At 42.0% G+C, this 16,995-nt stretch overlaps 1 protein-coding gene across 6 annotated transcripts; it reads right to left on the bottom strand.

Annotated features, from left to right (window-relative positions):
• Positions 1 to 1,109: 1,109 nt before the first annotated feature.
• On the bottom strand, positions 1,110 to 13,968 carry LOC115117594 (tropomyosin alpha-1 chain). Of its 6 annotated transcripts, XM_029646080.2 has the most exons (10): positions 13,558 to 13,962; positions 12,876 to 13,001; positions 10,521 to 10,654; positions 8,084 to 8,201; positions 6,655 to 6,725; positions 6,398 to 6,473; positions 6,133 to 6,195; positions 5,835 to 5,904; positions 3,490 to 3,568; positions 2,278 to 3,006 (listed from the first exon to the last, which is right to left on the bottom strand). In XM_029646080.2, exons 1-10 carry the CDS (start codon positions 13,669 to 13,671, stop codon positions 3,003 to 3,005), a joined length of 855 nt encoding a protein of 284 aa, XP_029501940.1. In that variant the 5' UTR covers positions 13,672 to 13,962; the 3' UTR covers positions 2,278 to 3,002. The 6 variants fall into 6 exon arrangements, with proteins under 6 accessions (XP_029501945.1, XP_029501941.2, XP_029501943.2 ...); XM_029646081.2 differs by lacking the exons at positions 2,278 to 3,006; positions 3,490 to 3,568 and adding an exon at positions 1,351 to 2,268 and having other exon boundaries at positions 13,558 to 13,968; XM_029646082.2 differs by lacking the exons at positions 12,876 to 13,001; positions 13,558 to 13,962 and adding an exon at positions 11,570 to 11,813.
• Between the last annotated feature and the right edge of the window lie 3,027 nt (positions 13,969 to 16,995).

Here is a 16,995-nt window from a genome sequence, read left to right as displayed (position 1 = left end):
TTACTTTCTTGCACATGCTTACTTCCTTTTAAATATAAGTACTGTATATCACTGAGGCACCAGCACATACATATGAAACATGTACATAAAGAAACATGGACAATAAATAACTAAGGAACAAGTTACAAAAGCAGAATAAAAAAGTACAAATGTTAAACCTTGGCTTCGGTTATGGCTTAATTGGTCAAGAGTAATCCTGTCCATTATAATAGCTTGAATAAATCACGTGCACATTTTGTCAATTAAATCTCACTTTAACATACAAAAATAAATGGTATATGAGTCAAGTGACTGTTCAGCCATATGACTGCTTTGCTGTCTAGCTAACATCCAGTTGAAGTCCATTGTGTTTGTTTTCTCAGCCCCTCTGAGAGCTGAGAAAACAGTCAATCCCCAGAGATCTCCACAAAGAGGGCACGGAGGAGCCCTCCATGGCAACGGCAGGTGAGTGTTGGTGTGATCATGGTGTAATGCTGGACCAGGTCACAGCAGGTGAGTGTTGGTGTGATCATGGTGTAATGCTGGACCAGGTCACAGCAGGTGAGTGTTGGTGTGATCATGGTGTAATGCTGGACCAGGTCACAGCAGGTGAGTGTTGGTGTGATCATGGTGTAATGCTGGACCAGGTCACAGCAGGCAGGTGTTGGTGTGATCATGGTGTAATGCTGACCAGGTCACAGCAGGTGGTGTTGGTGTGATCATGGTGTAATGCTGGACCAGGTCACAGCAGGTGAGTGTTGGTGTGATCATGGTGTAATGCTGGACCAGGTCACAGCAGGTGAGTGTTGGTGTGATCATGGTGTAATGCTGGACCAGGTCACAGCAGGTGAGTGTTGGTGTGATCATGGTGTAATGCTGGAGGTCACAGCAGGTCACAGCAGGTCACAGCAGGTGAGTGTTGGTGTGATCATGGTGTAATGCTGGACCAGGTCACAGCAGGTGAGTGTTGGTGTGATCATGGTGTAATGCTGGACCAGGTCACAGCAGGTGAGTGTTGGTGTGATCATGGACCAGGTCACAGCAGGTAATGATCTGGATGCTGGACCAGGTCACAGCAGGTGAGTGTTGGTGTGATCATGGTGTAATGCTGGACCAGGTCACAGCCAGGTCACAGCAGGTGAGTGTTGGTGTGATCATGGTGTAATGCTGGACCAGGTCACAGCAGGTGAGTGTTGGTGTGATCATGGTGTAATGCTGGACCAGGTCACAGCAGGTGAGTGTTGGTGTGATCATGGTGTAATGCTGGACCAGGTCACAGCAGGTGAGTGTTGGTGTGATCATGGTGTAATGCTGGACCAGGTCACAGCAGGTGAGTGTTGGTGTGATCATGGTGTAATGCTGGACCAGGTCACAGTCTTGTGTGATAATGGACCATGTTGTTGCATGTTATTGAGGTTCATGATGGGTGTCTGATCCAACATTTGACACATATCAAAGTTCTCATCATTAGCCTGATAGAGTTTGTCTGTCAATATACAGTACCATTAAACATGTTAAATTCATCACTATGTGTGGAACATAAAAATGAAGCCTGCAGACTATAATTTTTGACCACAATGAAAATGACTTAACCAAGAGTTTCACAGACCCAATAATATTGAATGAAGATTGTTATAGTTAAAACATTAAAAGGTGGTCCCTGTGTATATCCTTAGTCAACCACAGTCAGTAGATATTGTTATAATGCACACTCATATCAAGCCTTATCATACATTGTGGGTCAGTTTCACAGACCCAGGTTATGCCCAGAATTACTCCTGTACAATGGACAATCTTTCAGTCATAGACTTATAGACAGTGATCCAGTTTATGTTATCTAAATCAAATTGCTGTTCATGAAATAAAAATTCCAGATGTTGGTTAACTAAACTAAAATCCATCTGTGAGTCTGTGAAACCTGCCCTCTTCACCTGCAATGTGAACATGCATTTCATTTCTCTGATGCTCCGCATTAACTACAGTCCAATTCATTCTTCCCGATAAATATTATCCAATATGTATATGTTTTTGCCTCACTCTTAGGTTTGTGTCAGAAACACACATTAACCTATATTTCCATCACAGCATCAGACAAATGTCTACGGCCAATGACATGCCAAGACAATAAGGGTATTTTCATTTTGCGCCACAAATGAAAAGTGCCTTTCTTCTAATTTGAGCACAGTGCTAATTTCACAACACATCCAGTAATAGTTTAATCCTGATTTAACACCACTCTCAGTTCATTGGAAAGAAGAAGATTTTTCTCAAGCTGCCGGTACAGAGGGTCTTTGCAGTCAGAAAGCAGGTTAAGAGAAAATAGAATAGAGAGAACAAAGTGTGTTAGTACAGAAAGATGCCACAACAGCACACACAACAAATACCATTGTTTTCTACCCTCTGCCTAAAGGATCACATCTGCACTTACACAATCCACTGCCTGAGTGGGGTCAAATCCCACCACACCTCTACACAATATTTTTATCCATCTCTCTCACTCTTAATTTCTTGCCTATCCCTGTCAATAAACACCTGTATACTTTATTTTTTAAATACGCTCTGTGGATGTGCTTTTGTCCAAATGTAAGCACATGTTTTGTTCATACTACTACCATAGTACCATAATGCTGTGATGGAAATCAAATCAAAAACAAAAAACATAAGTTTGTGAAGAGGAGCTTTCGGTTTTATTCAAAGCTGCTCAGTAATAAAATAAACAGAGAAACATTTAAAGACAGGAAATTAAATGAAGGAAATTAAGAACTACGGATTTGAAGGGTAAGGACGGCTGACATGGATGGATGTAAAGTTTATTTTACGGAAAGCAAAATGAGTCAGGGTTCTGTACAAAAGGTGGTCTATAGGATGGCAGCAGCAGCAGAGACCCAATGTGCTGTGGTAGAGAAGAGACGTGGAGACATAGGGGACAGGATGTTGGGCGATACTGCCACATAGTTGTAGTAGAGAGAGGCCTCTCAACAAGCAGGTGGCGTCTGTGATGGTTGTGAAATGATGTAAACAATTTAACTGGAAAAGAATGAGAGGAAAAACAAAATGCGTTGGGGGGACAAATCATAGAAAGACACGTGACTGATATGACATGCAGGGTGGAAACCACAGCACACAGAACAGAAAGCAGAGCCAGGTACTCAAAAAGGTTGAGAGGTACACTATTCTGGAAGTTCAATTTAGATGTTTCTAAAAGCATGTAAAAACTGATTGTACAACTTTAATTGTACAATGCATGTTATATTCTATATAGTTTTCTCAGCCTAACAAAAAAAACACTAGTTAACTACAAAAGGCAAAAGCTATTTGCTGTTGCATGGCAGAAGCGTAAAGTGAGTCAGATTAGTTGGCACTGAAACTAAAATGTGAGTCGGAAAAATCCAAACAAATGAAACATACAGAACAATATGCCACTAGAGGGAGTATACAGTAGAAAAACAATTGTGAGTGGGTGAGACCTACGCACAACGCACAAGCAGACACAAGCAGGTGATAGATTACATGGAGGTCATGTCGTTGAGGGCGTGGTCCAGCTCCTCGCTGATGGCCTTGTACTTTAGCTTCTGTGCATACAACTCATCTATTATGGGTGGAGTGGAGGAGGAGGAGAGGTGGAGGAGATGACATCGATGGGGTGATAATGAAGGAGGTTGGGGACAACAACAGAGATGATAGACAGAGCAAAGAAAGGAGGGGAAAAGGTAGGAAAAAAACAATGGATTGTCAGAGAACAAATAAATAAAATAGAATGTCAAACCGAAAAAGAATAAGGGAACAATAGGATGTGCACAGGCCACTAATGCCCTGTTAGATTGTTTAGACCAATCAGGAAATGACTAACTGAAACCTTGAGTGGTATAGTGTGTCGCTGCTTTCTTTTCCAGAAGGAAATGACAACATGGTCTCCAACCAAATTATATAAAGCTCCATTGTGAATGCTTTGTAATTCCACAGCATCACAGTCACACCAATAACAGCATGAGACATTTCTTTCCCTGGCTTGCACTAGCCTAACAAATACTGACTGTGGGTCTGCATAATGTCACCTGTGGCACTGACCTAGTCTGCCTAGCACAGAACTGACTGTGTAGAATGTAGATACATTATCTGATGACACCACAGAGGGGGTGATGAAAGTTTAGACTTGACCATATTTGCACATGACTCTTTTTAAAATTCTTCAAGCTCTGTCAAGTTGGTTATTGATCATTGCTAGACAGCCATTTTCAAGTCTTGCCATAGATTTTCAAACCAAAACTGTAACTAGGCCATTCAGGAACATTCAATGTCATCTTGATAAGCAACTCCAGTGGATATTTGGCCTTGTGTTTCAGGTTATTGTCCTGCTGAAAGGTGAATTTGTCTCCCAGGTTTTCCTCTAGGATTTTGCCTTCGCTTTGCTCTATTTTGTTTATTTTTATCCTAAAAATCTCCCGAGTCCTTGCAGATGACAAGCATACCCATAACATGATGCAGCCACCATGTGTTGGATTTGCCCCAAACATAACACTTTGTATTCATGATATAGAGTTCATTTCTTTGCCATATTTTTTTGCAGTTTTACTTTAGTGACTTATTGAAAACATGATGCATTTTTTGAATATTTTAATTCTGTACAGGCTTCCTTTTCACTCTGTCCTTTAGGTTAGTATTGTGAAGTAACTACAATGTTATTGATTCATCCTCAGTTTTCTCCCATCATAGCCATTAAACCCTCACTGTTTTAATGTCACCACTGGCCTCATGGTGAAATCCCTGAGCGGTTTCCTTTCTTTCCGGCAACTGAGTTAGGAATCTTTGTAGTGACTGGGTATATTGATACACCATCCAAAGTGTATTGTTAATAACTTCACCATGCTCAAAGTGTTATTCAATGCATGTGTTTATTTTTATCCATCTACCAATAGGTGCCCTTCTTTGCAAGAAATTGGAAAACCTCCCTGGTCTTTGTGGTTGAATCTGTGTTTGATATTCACTGCTCAACTGAGGGAACTTACAGATAATTTTATGTGTGGAGTACAGAGATGAATGAGGTAGTCATTCAGAAATCATTTTAAACACTATTATTGCACACAGAGTGTGCCCATGCAACTTATTATGTGACTTGCTAAGCAAACTTTTACTCTTCAACTTATTTAGGCTTGTCATAACAAAGGGGTTGAATACTTATTGACTCAAGACATTTCAACGTTTCATTTTTAAAATGAATTTGTGAACATTTCTAAAAACATAATTCCTCTGATATTATGGGATATTGTGTGTAAGCCAGTGACAAAATGTAATCAATTTTAAATTCAGGCTGTAACACAATACAACGGGGTGTGAATACTTTCTGAAGGCACTGTATACAGTGGGGAGGACAAGTATTTGATACACTGCCGATTTTGCAGGTTTTCCTACTTACAAAGCATGTAGAGGTCAGTAATTTTTTAGCATAGGTACACTTCAACTGTGAGAGACGGAATCTAAAACAAAAATCCAGAAAATCACATTGTATGATTTTTTAAGTAATTAATTTGCATTTTATTGTATGACATAAGTATTTGATCACCTACCAACCAGTAAGAATTCCAGCTCTCACAGACCTGTTAGTTTTTCTTTAAGAAGCCCACCTGTTCTCCACTCATTACCTGTATTAATTGCACCTGTTTGAACTCGTTACCTGTATAAAAGACACAGAGACACAGACCTCTACATGCTTTGTAAGTAGGAAAACCTGCAAAATCGGCAGTGTATCAAATACTTGTTCTCCCCACTGTATGTCCTGTTTTACTATACAACTTACCTCACATTCTCACATAGAAAATGCTTCACAATATATGAAATTAAAGAAAAAAGGTCCATACCCTCCAGATCATCAATGGTCTTCTCAAGCTTGGCCACGGACCTCTCAGCGAACTCAGCACGGGTCTCAGCCTGTGGCACAAGAGGAAGACAAGATGTGATGAGTGTCTCCCATCCTCACCACACCAAAACATGTTCCAACATAGATATATAATACAATGTCTAGTGTTCTCCACCCTTTCTATGGTCCCACTTTACAGAAGATCTAGTGGCTAACATGCTAACGCTAATGTCCCACTTTAGCTAATGGTAAAGTGAATGGGAACAGGGGCTAATTTGCTAATGCTAAAGGGAACTCACCTCCTTTAGCTTGTCTGTGAGAACCTTGATCTCCTCCTCGTACTTGTCCTCCTTCTGTGAGTACTGTAGTGACATAGTGGAGCACAGGTCAGAGAGTCATCATCACATCACTACCGACATGGTTCAAGGGATAACAGGCATAAATGTGTGGGCCTACTCAATAGAGTTACCTCCCTTTATCTCTATGGCTATACTAGCAGGCAATGGGGATATAACTGACTGCAACAACCTGAGAAGAGATACATTTGTCTAAACAGACACCTACCTTCTCTGCCTGAGCCTCAAGAGACTTCAGGTTGTTTGTGACTGTCTTCAACTCTTCCTCAAGCTCAGCGCATTTGCTGGTGTTTTATGTATGTTTGAAGGAGCAGAGGAGGAGAAAGAACGAATGCAATAGGAGGACCGACGGGGGAAAGAAACAAGAGTTATAACAGGGCAATAAGCACACAATAAGAGTAACAGCAGGTTGTCTCCAAAGCAGTAAATTGTGCTGTATTTTGTGGTTGGTTCCAAGGTTTTTACCCTTCAGAGAGCTCAGCGCGCTCCTCTGTACGTTCCAGATCACTCTCAATAATGACCAGCTTACGGGCGACCTGTTTTCACCCATAATAGGACAATGAACCAAGCAATCAATATGTTTAGTTTCATGTACAGGTCTATATGCTGTCTGTTTCACTCTCTCTCTCTCTCTCTCTCTCTCTCACACTCACACACACACAAAGACCTCAGAAGTACAGTGCCTTCGGAAAGTATTCAGACCCCTTCAATTTTTCAAGGACATTCTAAGACTTGTCCCGAAGCCACTTCTGCGTTGTCTTGGCTGTGTGTTTAGGGTCGTTGTCCTGTTGGAAGGTGAACCTTCGCCCCAGTCTTTGTTCCTGAGCACTCTGGAGCAGGTTTTCATCCAGCATCTCTCTGTACTTTGCTCTGTTCATCTTTCCCTCGATCCTGACTAGTCTCCCAGTCCCTGCTGCTGAAAAACATCCCTACAACATGATGCTGCCACCACCATGCTTCACCGTAGGGATGGTGCCAGGTGTCCTCCAGATGTGACACTTGGCATTCAGGCCAAAGAGTTCAATCTTGGATTCATCAGACCAGAGAATCTTGTTTCTCATGGTCTGAGTCTTTAGATGCCTTTTGGCAACCCCAAGTGGGCTGTCATGTGCCTTTTACTGAGGAGTGGCTTCCGTCTGGGCACTCTACCATAAAGGCCTGATTGGTGGAGTGCTGGAGAGATGGTTGTCCTTCAGGAAGGTTCTCCCATCTCCACAGAGGACCTCTAGAGCTCTGTCGGAGTGACCATCGGGTTCTTGGTCACCTCCCTGACCAAGGCCCTTCTCCCCCGATTGCTCAGTTTTGCCGGGTGGCCAGCTCTAGGAAGAGTCTTGGTGGTTCCAAACTTCCTCCATTTAAGAATGATGAGGGACATGGTGTTCTTGGGGACCGTCAATAATGCAGACATTTTTTTTGGTATCATTCCCCAGATCTGTGCCTCGACACAATCCTGTCTCGGAGCTATATAGACAATTCCTTCGACCTCATGGCTTGTTTTTTTCTCTGACATGCACTGTCAACTGTGGGACCTTATATAGACAGGTGTGTGCCTTTCCAAATCATGTCCAATCAATTGAATTTACCACAGGTGACTCCAATCAAGTTATAAACATCTCAAGGATGATCAATGGAAACAGGATGCACATGAGTTCAATTTCGTAAGGTATTTCTGTTTTTTATCTTTAATAACTTGGAAAAAAATATATAAAAACCTGTTTTCTCTTTGTCATTGTGAGGTATTGTGTGTAGATTGATGAGGATTTATTTTTATTTAATCCATTTTTAGAATAAGGCTGTAACGTAACAAAATGAGGAAAAAGTAAAGGGGTCTGAATGCTTTCCGAAGGTACTGTATATCATAAAGTATCAGCCTAAGGAATGCTAGGAAACTCACCTCCTCGTATTTCCTGTCAGCCTCCTCAGCGATGTGCTTGGCCTCCTTCAGCTGGATCTCCTGCAGCTCCATCTTCTCCTCATCCTTCGATGCTCTGTTTTCAATCACCTTCATGCCTCTGGAGGACGGAATAAACAGGGGGAACATATGTCAGGGATAGGAGGACATTGCATGTTGTCTTGTTTTTTAAAGAAATAAAATGTTGATCAACTAAAAGGAACAGGAGGACATTAATCTGCAGCCCAACAGTCCACACACTGTGGGGGCCATAACTACATTTGGCACTTGTCTATTGTAACACAATAAATCTGGTACAGTGTGCTTATGCATATTTTACATGAACTCTTCTCAATAAGTGTGCTAGTTAAAGAGATTGAACTTGATCTTAAGCACTTACAAATTTGTCAAATATTGTACTTATTGGAATTCATAACATACTGTATCATATGAATTGCAGAATATTGTAAAAAAAAAAAAAAAATGCAGGATTTAACATATCATAAGAAATGGATGTCGTTGTACACAATTGTGCACAATTTGCGGGGATCCATTTTGGCTTGGCTTCTTCTAAAACTACTGGCTGAAATTATACAATCCCTTTATAATGCATCCTTTACTGAACACGTTTAAGAGTGAAATGATAATATTATTACTGTGGTCATGTGGATTGATGTCATCTATATGGGTTTGGTGTTGATGACTGTGTTTGAGACAGACTGACGGGTCTGATGATGGCTGTGTTTGAGACAGACTGACGGGTCTGATGATGGCTGTGTTTGAGACAGACTGACGGGTCTGATGATGGCTGTGTTTGAGACAGACTGACGGGGTCTGATGATGGCTGTGTTTGAGACAGAGACGGGTCTGAGACTGTGTTTGAGACAGACTGACGGGTCTGATGGCTGTGTTTGATGGTCTGATGATGGCTGTGTTTGAGACGGGTCTGATGATGGCTGTGTTTGAGACAGACTGATGATGGCTGACTGACGGGTCTGATGATGGCTGTGTTTGAGACAGACTGACGGGTCTGATGATGGCTGTGTTTGAGACAGACTGACGGGTCTGATGATGGCTGTGTTTGAGACAGACTGACGGGTCTGATGATGGCTGTGTTTGAGACAGACTGACGGGTCTGATGATGGCTGTGTTTGAGACATGACTGTGTTTGAGACAGACTGACGGGTCTGATGATGGCTGTGTTTGAGACAGAGACTGATGGCTGGTCTGATGATGGCTGTGTTTGAGACAGACAGATGATGGCTGTGTTTGAGACAGACTGACGGGTCTGATGATGGCTGTGTTTGAGACAGACTGACGGGTCTGGTCTGACGGGTCTGATGATGGCTGTGTTTGATGATGGCTGTGTTTGGACAGTGACGGGTCTGATGATGGCTGTGTTTGAGACAGACTGACGGGTCTGATGATGGCTGTGTTTGAGACAGACTGACGGGTCTGATGATGGCTGTGTTTGAGACAGATGACGGGTCTGATGATGGCTGTGTTTGACTGCTGTGTTTGAGACAGAGACTGATGATGGCTGTGTTTGAGACAGACTGACGGTTTATGGGTCTGATGATGTCTGATGATGGCTGTGTTTGAGGCTGACGGGTCTGATGCTGTGTTTGAGACAGACTGACGGGTCTGATGACTGACGGGTCTGATGATGGCTGTGTTTGAGACAGATGAGACAGACTGACGGGGCTGTGTTTGAGACAGACTGATGGCTGTGTTTGAGACAGACTGACGGGTCTGATGATGCTGTGTTTGAGGTCTGATGATGGCTGTGTTTGAGACAGACTGACGGGTCTGATGATGGCTGTGTTTGAGACAGACTGACGGGTCTGATGATGGCTGTGTTTGAGACAGACTGACGGGTCTGATGATGGCTGTGTTTGAGACAGACTGACGGGTCTGATGATGGCTGTGTTTGAGACAGACTGATGGTCTGATGGCTGTGTTTGAGACAGACTGACGGGTCTGATGATGGCTGTGTTTGAGACAGACTGACGGGTCTGATGATGGCTGTGTTTGAGACAGACTGACGGGTCTGATGATGGCTGTGTTTTTGAGACAGACTGATGATGGCTGTGTTTGAGACAGACTGACGGGATGATGGCTGTGTTTGCGGGTCTGATGATGGCTGTGTCTATACTCCTAGAAGAAGTGGTTCCAAAAGGGTGTCCCCACAGGAGAATCCTTTTTGACTCCTGGTAAAACCTTTTAGGTTCCATGTAGAACTCTTTTGGCTTCCATGTAGAGGCCTCTGTGGAAAAGGTTCTACATGGAACCCAAAAGGGTTCTACCCGTAAACAAAAGTGGTTCTTCACAGGCTTCTCCTATGGTGACAGCTGAAAGAACCATTTTTGGTTCAAGATAGCACCTTTTTTGTCTAAGAGTGTAGTATATGATACAGAGTCGGAGTCTCTGCTCTGCTCACCTCTCACTCTCATCAGCAGCCTTCTCAGCCTCCTCCAGCTTGGTCAGAGCTGTGGCCAGACGCTCCTGAGCACGGTCCAACTCCTCCTCAACCAGTTGGATACGTCTGTTCAGGGAAGCTACATCAGCCTCGGCCTAAGTGAGCACAACATGGGGAAACCACAATGTCAACCTGATGCACACTCAGACAGTCACACTTTCTTGCATGATACAGTATCTGGAGAGATGTGTAGGAGAGATGTGTAATGGAGGAGGTTGGGGGTCATATTTGGACACTTCTGTGGGGGGGATTCTTAACACTATAGGGGATTAAGGTTTAAATGTGTGAGAAAGGGATAAGGGCCCAGACCACACTGTGGTTATTTAACCTTCATTTAACTAGGCAAGTCAGTTAAGAACAAATTCTTATTTACAATGACGACCAACTCCAACCAAACCCTAACTCGGACGACGCTGAGCCAATTGTGCGCCGCCCTATGAGACTTCCAATCACAGCCGGTTGTGATACAGCCTGGAATGGAACCAGGGTCTGTAGTGACCCCTCTAACACTGAGATGCAGTGCCTTAGACCGCTGCACCACTCGGGAGCCCCTGTAATTTCATGCTCATCTCCAGCATTATATATAACATTCTATAGACAAGATTGTATAAAATATACATTTATATAGGTCTAATTGGTATGTTTGGAAAGGCACTGACCAATATAAACATAATAAGCTAACAATTATGTAAATGTTTGTAGCTACCTGAGGTGTAGGATGTTAGTGTATGATCGACTAGAGCATGCTGAAACTGCAGCAGCCTAAGATAATGTATTTATTTTGGAGCCTTCCTGCCTGGCACGTTGTACCGTTAAATTGATTCTCACTGTCTCATTTCTCCATCCTTTTAGCACATCACATTGACAGACAAAATATAGGTTTTTTTTAGTACCGTAAAATCATCTATATTCTGTCTATCGTTCTACCAAGCGTGTTGATCAGATTTATACTAATACTGTCGTCAGGCAGGCTGCAGACTAATTGTCTTAAATTATTAGCCAGGGCTTACGGATTCTCTCGCATCCCTCTCCAGACCCAGATCCTTCTGCCGCCTCTCTGCCGACTCTTCTGCACCGTCAGCCTGCTCTTGTAATGCTTTAATTTTCCTTTTTACAGCTTCCAACGACGTTAGCCCGGCCATTTCGCTTGTTTACTGCCTATTTTCTATTGCCTACGTCTTTTTCTAACGGTTCTCGGGACAGAAACGCGCAACGATGCCGGGATGAGAAAATCTGCTCACGTCTCTGTGTTTTTTTCCTACAGCTACTGGGGAGGCTGGGACTTGCGCTAAATGACACCGGAAGTAACACATTTCATACATTGCGCAAAATTGCCTCAAAATATCCTAAATATTTTATTAAAGAGGTTTTTATGTATTGTATTATAGTGAGATAATATGATTATGTCATAATGACTTATTGGCCATTAGCCTATAAGGGGCACTCTGCTCAAAGCACCCCAACCCCCTTCCCCCTACAGGCTCATGCTAGTGGTGCTGTGATTGCGCATCATATCTGGGATATTCACTTATTATGGGGGGATTTAACCTATAATAAACGTTTTAAAATAAGCATTTAAAATGTATTTAAAGATATTAATTGTATATCAAAATAAAAATCGATTACGTAAGTACAAAAGTAACATGATTATCCCAATTCATAATAATGATAGATCTATAGGTTACTTAAAGTATAAATATTTTTGGTACCATTTTTGTTTAAATGTTTTTTTTTATTACTATAATTACTATCATAATTTGGTGTTCTTTCTAAACTGACACAATAAGATGCATGTGTCCTATAAGAACAAAGTGTAATTATTGGCGTCCCCTACAACATTCTCAATAAGAGGAAAAGGAACCGTTTTCATTTGACGAGTGGAATATAATGTATGACACCTACAAATCTAAATTAAAGGTATTTAAAATATTCAAAAACTTCCACCAAACTTTTAACTGAAGTTCTAAGTTCTATTTTAACCAAACAGGGTACACAGCTAAATTTAACCTTCTGCTTGCATCTTCGAGGAGGGTGGCACACAAGGCACATTTGTTAGGCCTACAGTTGGTCTGCTCAGTCTTATTCGGTTTCAATGAACACATGTGGAATATGGCCAATGGTCGAGCCTAATGAAGACGCAGCTATTAACCATAAACAATTATGTAGGCTATTCCAAACTGTAACAATAAAATAAGCCTAACTAATATGTATGATGACTAGGCCTAGAATGAAAAATGTTGAGGTTCAATGTTAGCAGACTGTTCGTGGTTCCCCTGAAAGTACTTTAACACTTCGGACAGGTTTATGCCAATTTACGTCTGTGGCTTTCTTCTCGGCGAGTTCAAGTTTCTCCTGGGCATCCTTAAGAGACTCAGAGTACTTGTCCAACTCATCCTCTGTTCCCTTCAGCTTCTTCTGCAGCGCTACCAGGTCATCCTCAAGCTGATAGTTGGTGGATAATATCATCAGTCAATTGGGGTGTGCCACAGAGTGGACGCACAGCCAGAAACAGACAAAAAAAGAAAGAAAACAAAAGCCACGAGTCATGGACAGAAGGCAAACACTTACAAATGCTTCATTATATCTTTGTCTTTGTACAATAATTTACATTTAATTTATTCAATCCACTCACAACACTAGAGTGGCATACTTTAATCAATAGACTACGCTATTCATGTTTTGTGGTAAAAAAATCTAACGCTGATCAAAGAATATTAGTTTATAGTAGGCTTAATCCTGCATAATAAATGAATCGGTCAAACAGGAAATCTTTTCTAAAACTTCCTGGAGTCCAATAATAAAATATTGTCACGCCCTAAAAACAAATATATTCCTAATACGATTAAATACAACAATAAATACTGATCCTCATACTCATCCTCTGAGACTTAATTTAATTCATATCGAGAGAGAGAACGCTCCAAAGCACTCCGTTGCCCAAACATTTGACGCACCCGTGCGAAATAAGACAGAACCCGATTTCTCTATGGATGCCAACCTGTTTGCTCTTGTCCTCCGCTGCCTTCTTGTCTCCCTCAGCTCCCTCAGCTCTGTCCAGGGCATTCTCCTTGTCTAGTTTAAGCATCTGCATCTTCTTCTTGATGGCGTCCATGACTGCTGTGTTGTTGGGGTGGCCTCACCAACTGACAAAAAACAAACTGAATTAAAACGCTGAGAAGCTCTGCGCGTCTAAACCACACTGAACGTGAAGCTGGAGTGCAAGCTCGAGCCGACTGTAGCTTGTCAAATATGCACTATAGCAGAGGAGTTACTAGATCCCCATGGATACCAAAACCTTTTTGGGGAAACAACGGCAGCTGCTCTCTTCCGCTGGGCCTGCATTTGTTATGGCTCTCTTCGGCGATTCGCTGATCCAGTACATTTTACCGTTGATAAGACTATGTATGGGTTATGGGCGAGAAAGTGGCACCCCCTCAAAGACATCTGTTCTTTTTTCAAACACTGTTCTTAGACGTAGGCTACAGCCAAGGAAGTCAGTTTGGGGAGTGGGGGTCAGTTTATGCCCAAGGAAGTGAAGGTGAACAACAACATGATCTTTGACTGGAATTGCTCATTTCTTTCTGGTAGTATAACTTACATTTGATCAACACAGCAGTTCAAAGAAGGATTGATAGAGTCATATATATATGAATAAATAATGGCATAGTAATTGTTGTATATGTTACCAATTCCTCCAACCAAATTCATGTTTAAAATAATTGTGTATCCCACACTATGAATCATAACACCTGAGAGATGGGGTCATGTAACTCTGATCTCCAACGACAAAATAAACGGTTATTAAAGCAGACAAATGTAGTGTAATGTTTTAAAAGGGATTGTCCCTGGGAAGGGTGTCATATTATCTATGCTGAAGTGTTCTGTCAGTGATACGCACAGTAGAGATGAGAGGAGCACGACAACAAGTCCCTCAAGATATTGTTCACAGTCTGAAGAGGGGCATCATATAGTGTTATATTCAACAGTGGCATAACATCGAGCTTATAAGTGCCTTGGAGTTCATTCAAAATGGCCACAGGGTAAGAAACGAGTGCTTTGGCATTTCAGCAATGCCCCTCTTCCTCTGTGACAGCTCACAGGTCCAGGGGAGTCAGTCACAGCTGTCACACATGGACAGTGGAGGAGGAACCAGAGACCTGTCCAAACACACTGTGATTGGCTGCATGGTATGGACATATACCTTCAAGTTCACTTTTACCTAAATCATTTCTAGGATATATCTTTATGGGGAAGATAATGAAAAAATGTGGTCTAGTACTTACATTTATAGTACATTTTACAGTACTAATACGTACAGAACATTGGTTTAAACTTTAGGTGATATGTGTGTGAAAGGTACTGCTGTTGTAGGCCTATACCCCATAAAGGAGAAGAACAGAACAACAACACAAACAATGACATCTTTATATCACCATATCCTGGGTTGGCTCAGTGACATCTACTCAAATAACCTCTTTTTATTGTCCTCTCTGTTCCTCCCATGTTTTCTTGAGGGGTATTTTTAGGAACGTCTTGTTTGCACAAGTTGCACCTGTTACATACTGTACATAAGGCTTCAACAAGGATTCTTCTAAGATCCTCAAAGTTTGTTGAAGAACCTTAGGGTTATTGGCACTGAAAAATGCCCCCAAAAGGTACTTCCAAGAACCCTATAGGAGGTGGGGTTCATCAAAGAACCTCCTTAGTTCTTGGGGGTTCTTGCAGGTGCCTAACTGCCCAACAGAAACATTTGGATTTGAATTTGAGAAAACAGCAGGTTCAGGCACTTAACTAAACATTTGGAAGATCTCCTCAATTTAAGGTTTCTCCCTTGTATGATCTAAATTGATATTGTTTTGGTGATACTATCTATCTTTTCATATTTGTGCAAATGGCTGTGTTTGGCACTTTCTCGCTTTTAAAATTAGTTCTAAAACAGAAAATAGACACAATTCAGTGGATGTCAATCAACAGATGTAAGAATATGTTGAAAGCTATAGCTGCATTAGGGGCAGATGACTAAACTGCCAACTTATTTGTGTGTGCCTGTGTCTGCAGGTATACTGACGAGGAGGCACACACAGGTATGTACAATTGGTATTGGTTTGTCGCATGAATGTTATGCAGATCACATGTTGGCCCATCGCACCTTCACTATGCAATCTAGTTTCTGAGCTGGTCATGGGTGCACCTCAGCCACGCTCAAGGTCCTAAACTATATCATAACCAGCATCGATAAAAGACAGTACTGTGCAGCCGTCTTCATAGACCTGGCCAAGGCTTTCGACTCTGTCAATCACCACATTCTAATCGGCAGACTCAACAGCCTTGGTTTCTCTAATGACTGCCTCGCCTGCTTCATCAACTACTTCTCAGATAGAGTTCAGTGTGTCAAATCACTGCTGGTGATTCTCTGATCCATCTCTACGCAGACGACACCATTCTGTATATGGCCCTTCTTTGGACACTGTGCTAACAAACCTCCAAACGAGCTTCAATGCCATACAACACTCCTTCCGAGGCCTCCAACTGCTTTTAAATGCAAGTAAAACTAAGTGCATGCTCTTCAACCGATTGCTGCTCGCACCCTCCCGCCCGAATAGCATCACTACTCTGGACGGTTCTGACTTATATTATGTGGACAACTACAAATACAGTTGATGTCGGAAGTTTACATACACCTTACATTTAAACTCAAATACATTTAAACTCAGTTTTTCACAATCCCTGACATTTAATTCCAGTAAAAAGTCCCTGACTTAGGTCAGTTAGGATCACCAAATGTGAGAATAATAGGAGAGACAATGATTGATTTAATCTGTTATTTCTTCCATCACATTCCCAGTGGGTCAGAAGTTTGCATACACTCAATTAGTATTTGGTAGCATTGCCTTTAAATTGTTTAACTTGGATCAAACATTTTGGGTAGCTTTCCACAAGCTTCCCACAATAAGTTGGGTGAATTTTGGTCCATTCCTCCTGACAGAGCTGGTGTAACTGAGTCAGGTTTGTCGGCCTCCTTGCTCACATACGCTTTTTCAGTTCTGCCCACAAATTTTCTATAGGATTGAGGTCAGGGCTTTGTGATGGCCACTCCAATACCTTGACTTTGTTGTCCTTAAGCCATTTTGCCACAACTTTGGAAGTATGCTTGGGGTCATTGTCCATTTGGAAGATCCATTTGCGACTAAGCTTTAAATTCCTGACTGATGTCTTAAGATGTTGCTTCAATATATTCATCTAATTTTCCTCCCTCATGATTCCATCTATTTGTGAAGTGCACCAGTCCCTCCTGCAGCAAAGCACCCCCACAACATGATGCTGCCATCCCCATGCTTCACGGTTGGGATGGTGTTATTTGGCTTACAAGCTTCTCACTTATTCCTCCAAACACAACGATGGTCATTATGGCCAAACAGTTCTATTTTTGTTTCAT

Source organism: Oncorhynchus nerka, linkage group LG28, assembly GCF_034236695.1.
Source record: "Oncorhynchus nerka isolate Pitt River linkage group LG28, Oner_Uvic_2.0, whole genome shotgun sequence".
Lineage (NCBI taxonomy): Eukaryota > Metazoa > Chordata > Actinopteri > Salmoniformes > Salmonidae > Oncorhynchus > Oncorhynchus nerka.
This window is presented reverse-complemented; position numbering and strand designations above follow the sequence as displayed.

Coding starts and splice junctions, on each gene's coding strand:
- LOC115117594 (XM_065013204.1), bottom strand. CDS start 13,671: ATGGACGCCATCAAGAAGAAGATGCAGATGCTTAAACTAGACAAGGAG. Junction 6,726..8,083: donor CTGACAGGAAATACGAGGAG/GTGAGTTTCCTA, acceptor GGGTGAAAACAG/GTCGCCCGTAAGCTGGTCAT. Junction 5,905..6,132: donor TCACAGACAAGCTAAAGGAG/GTGAGTTCCCTT, acceptor CTTGTGCCACAG/GCTGAGACCCGTGCTGAGTT.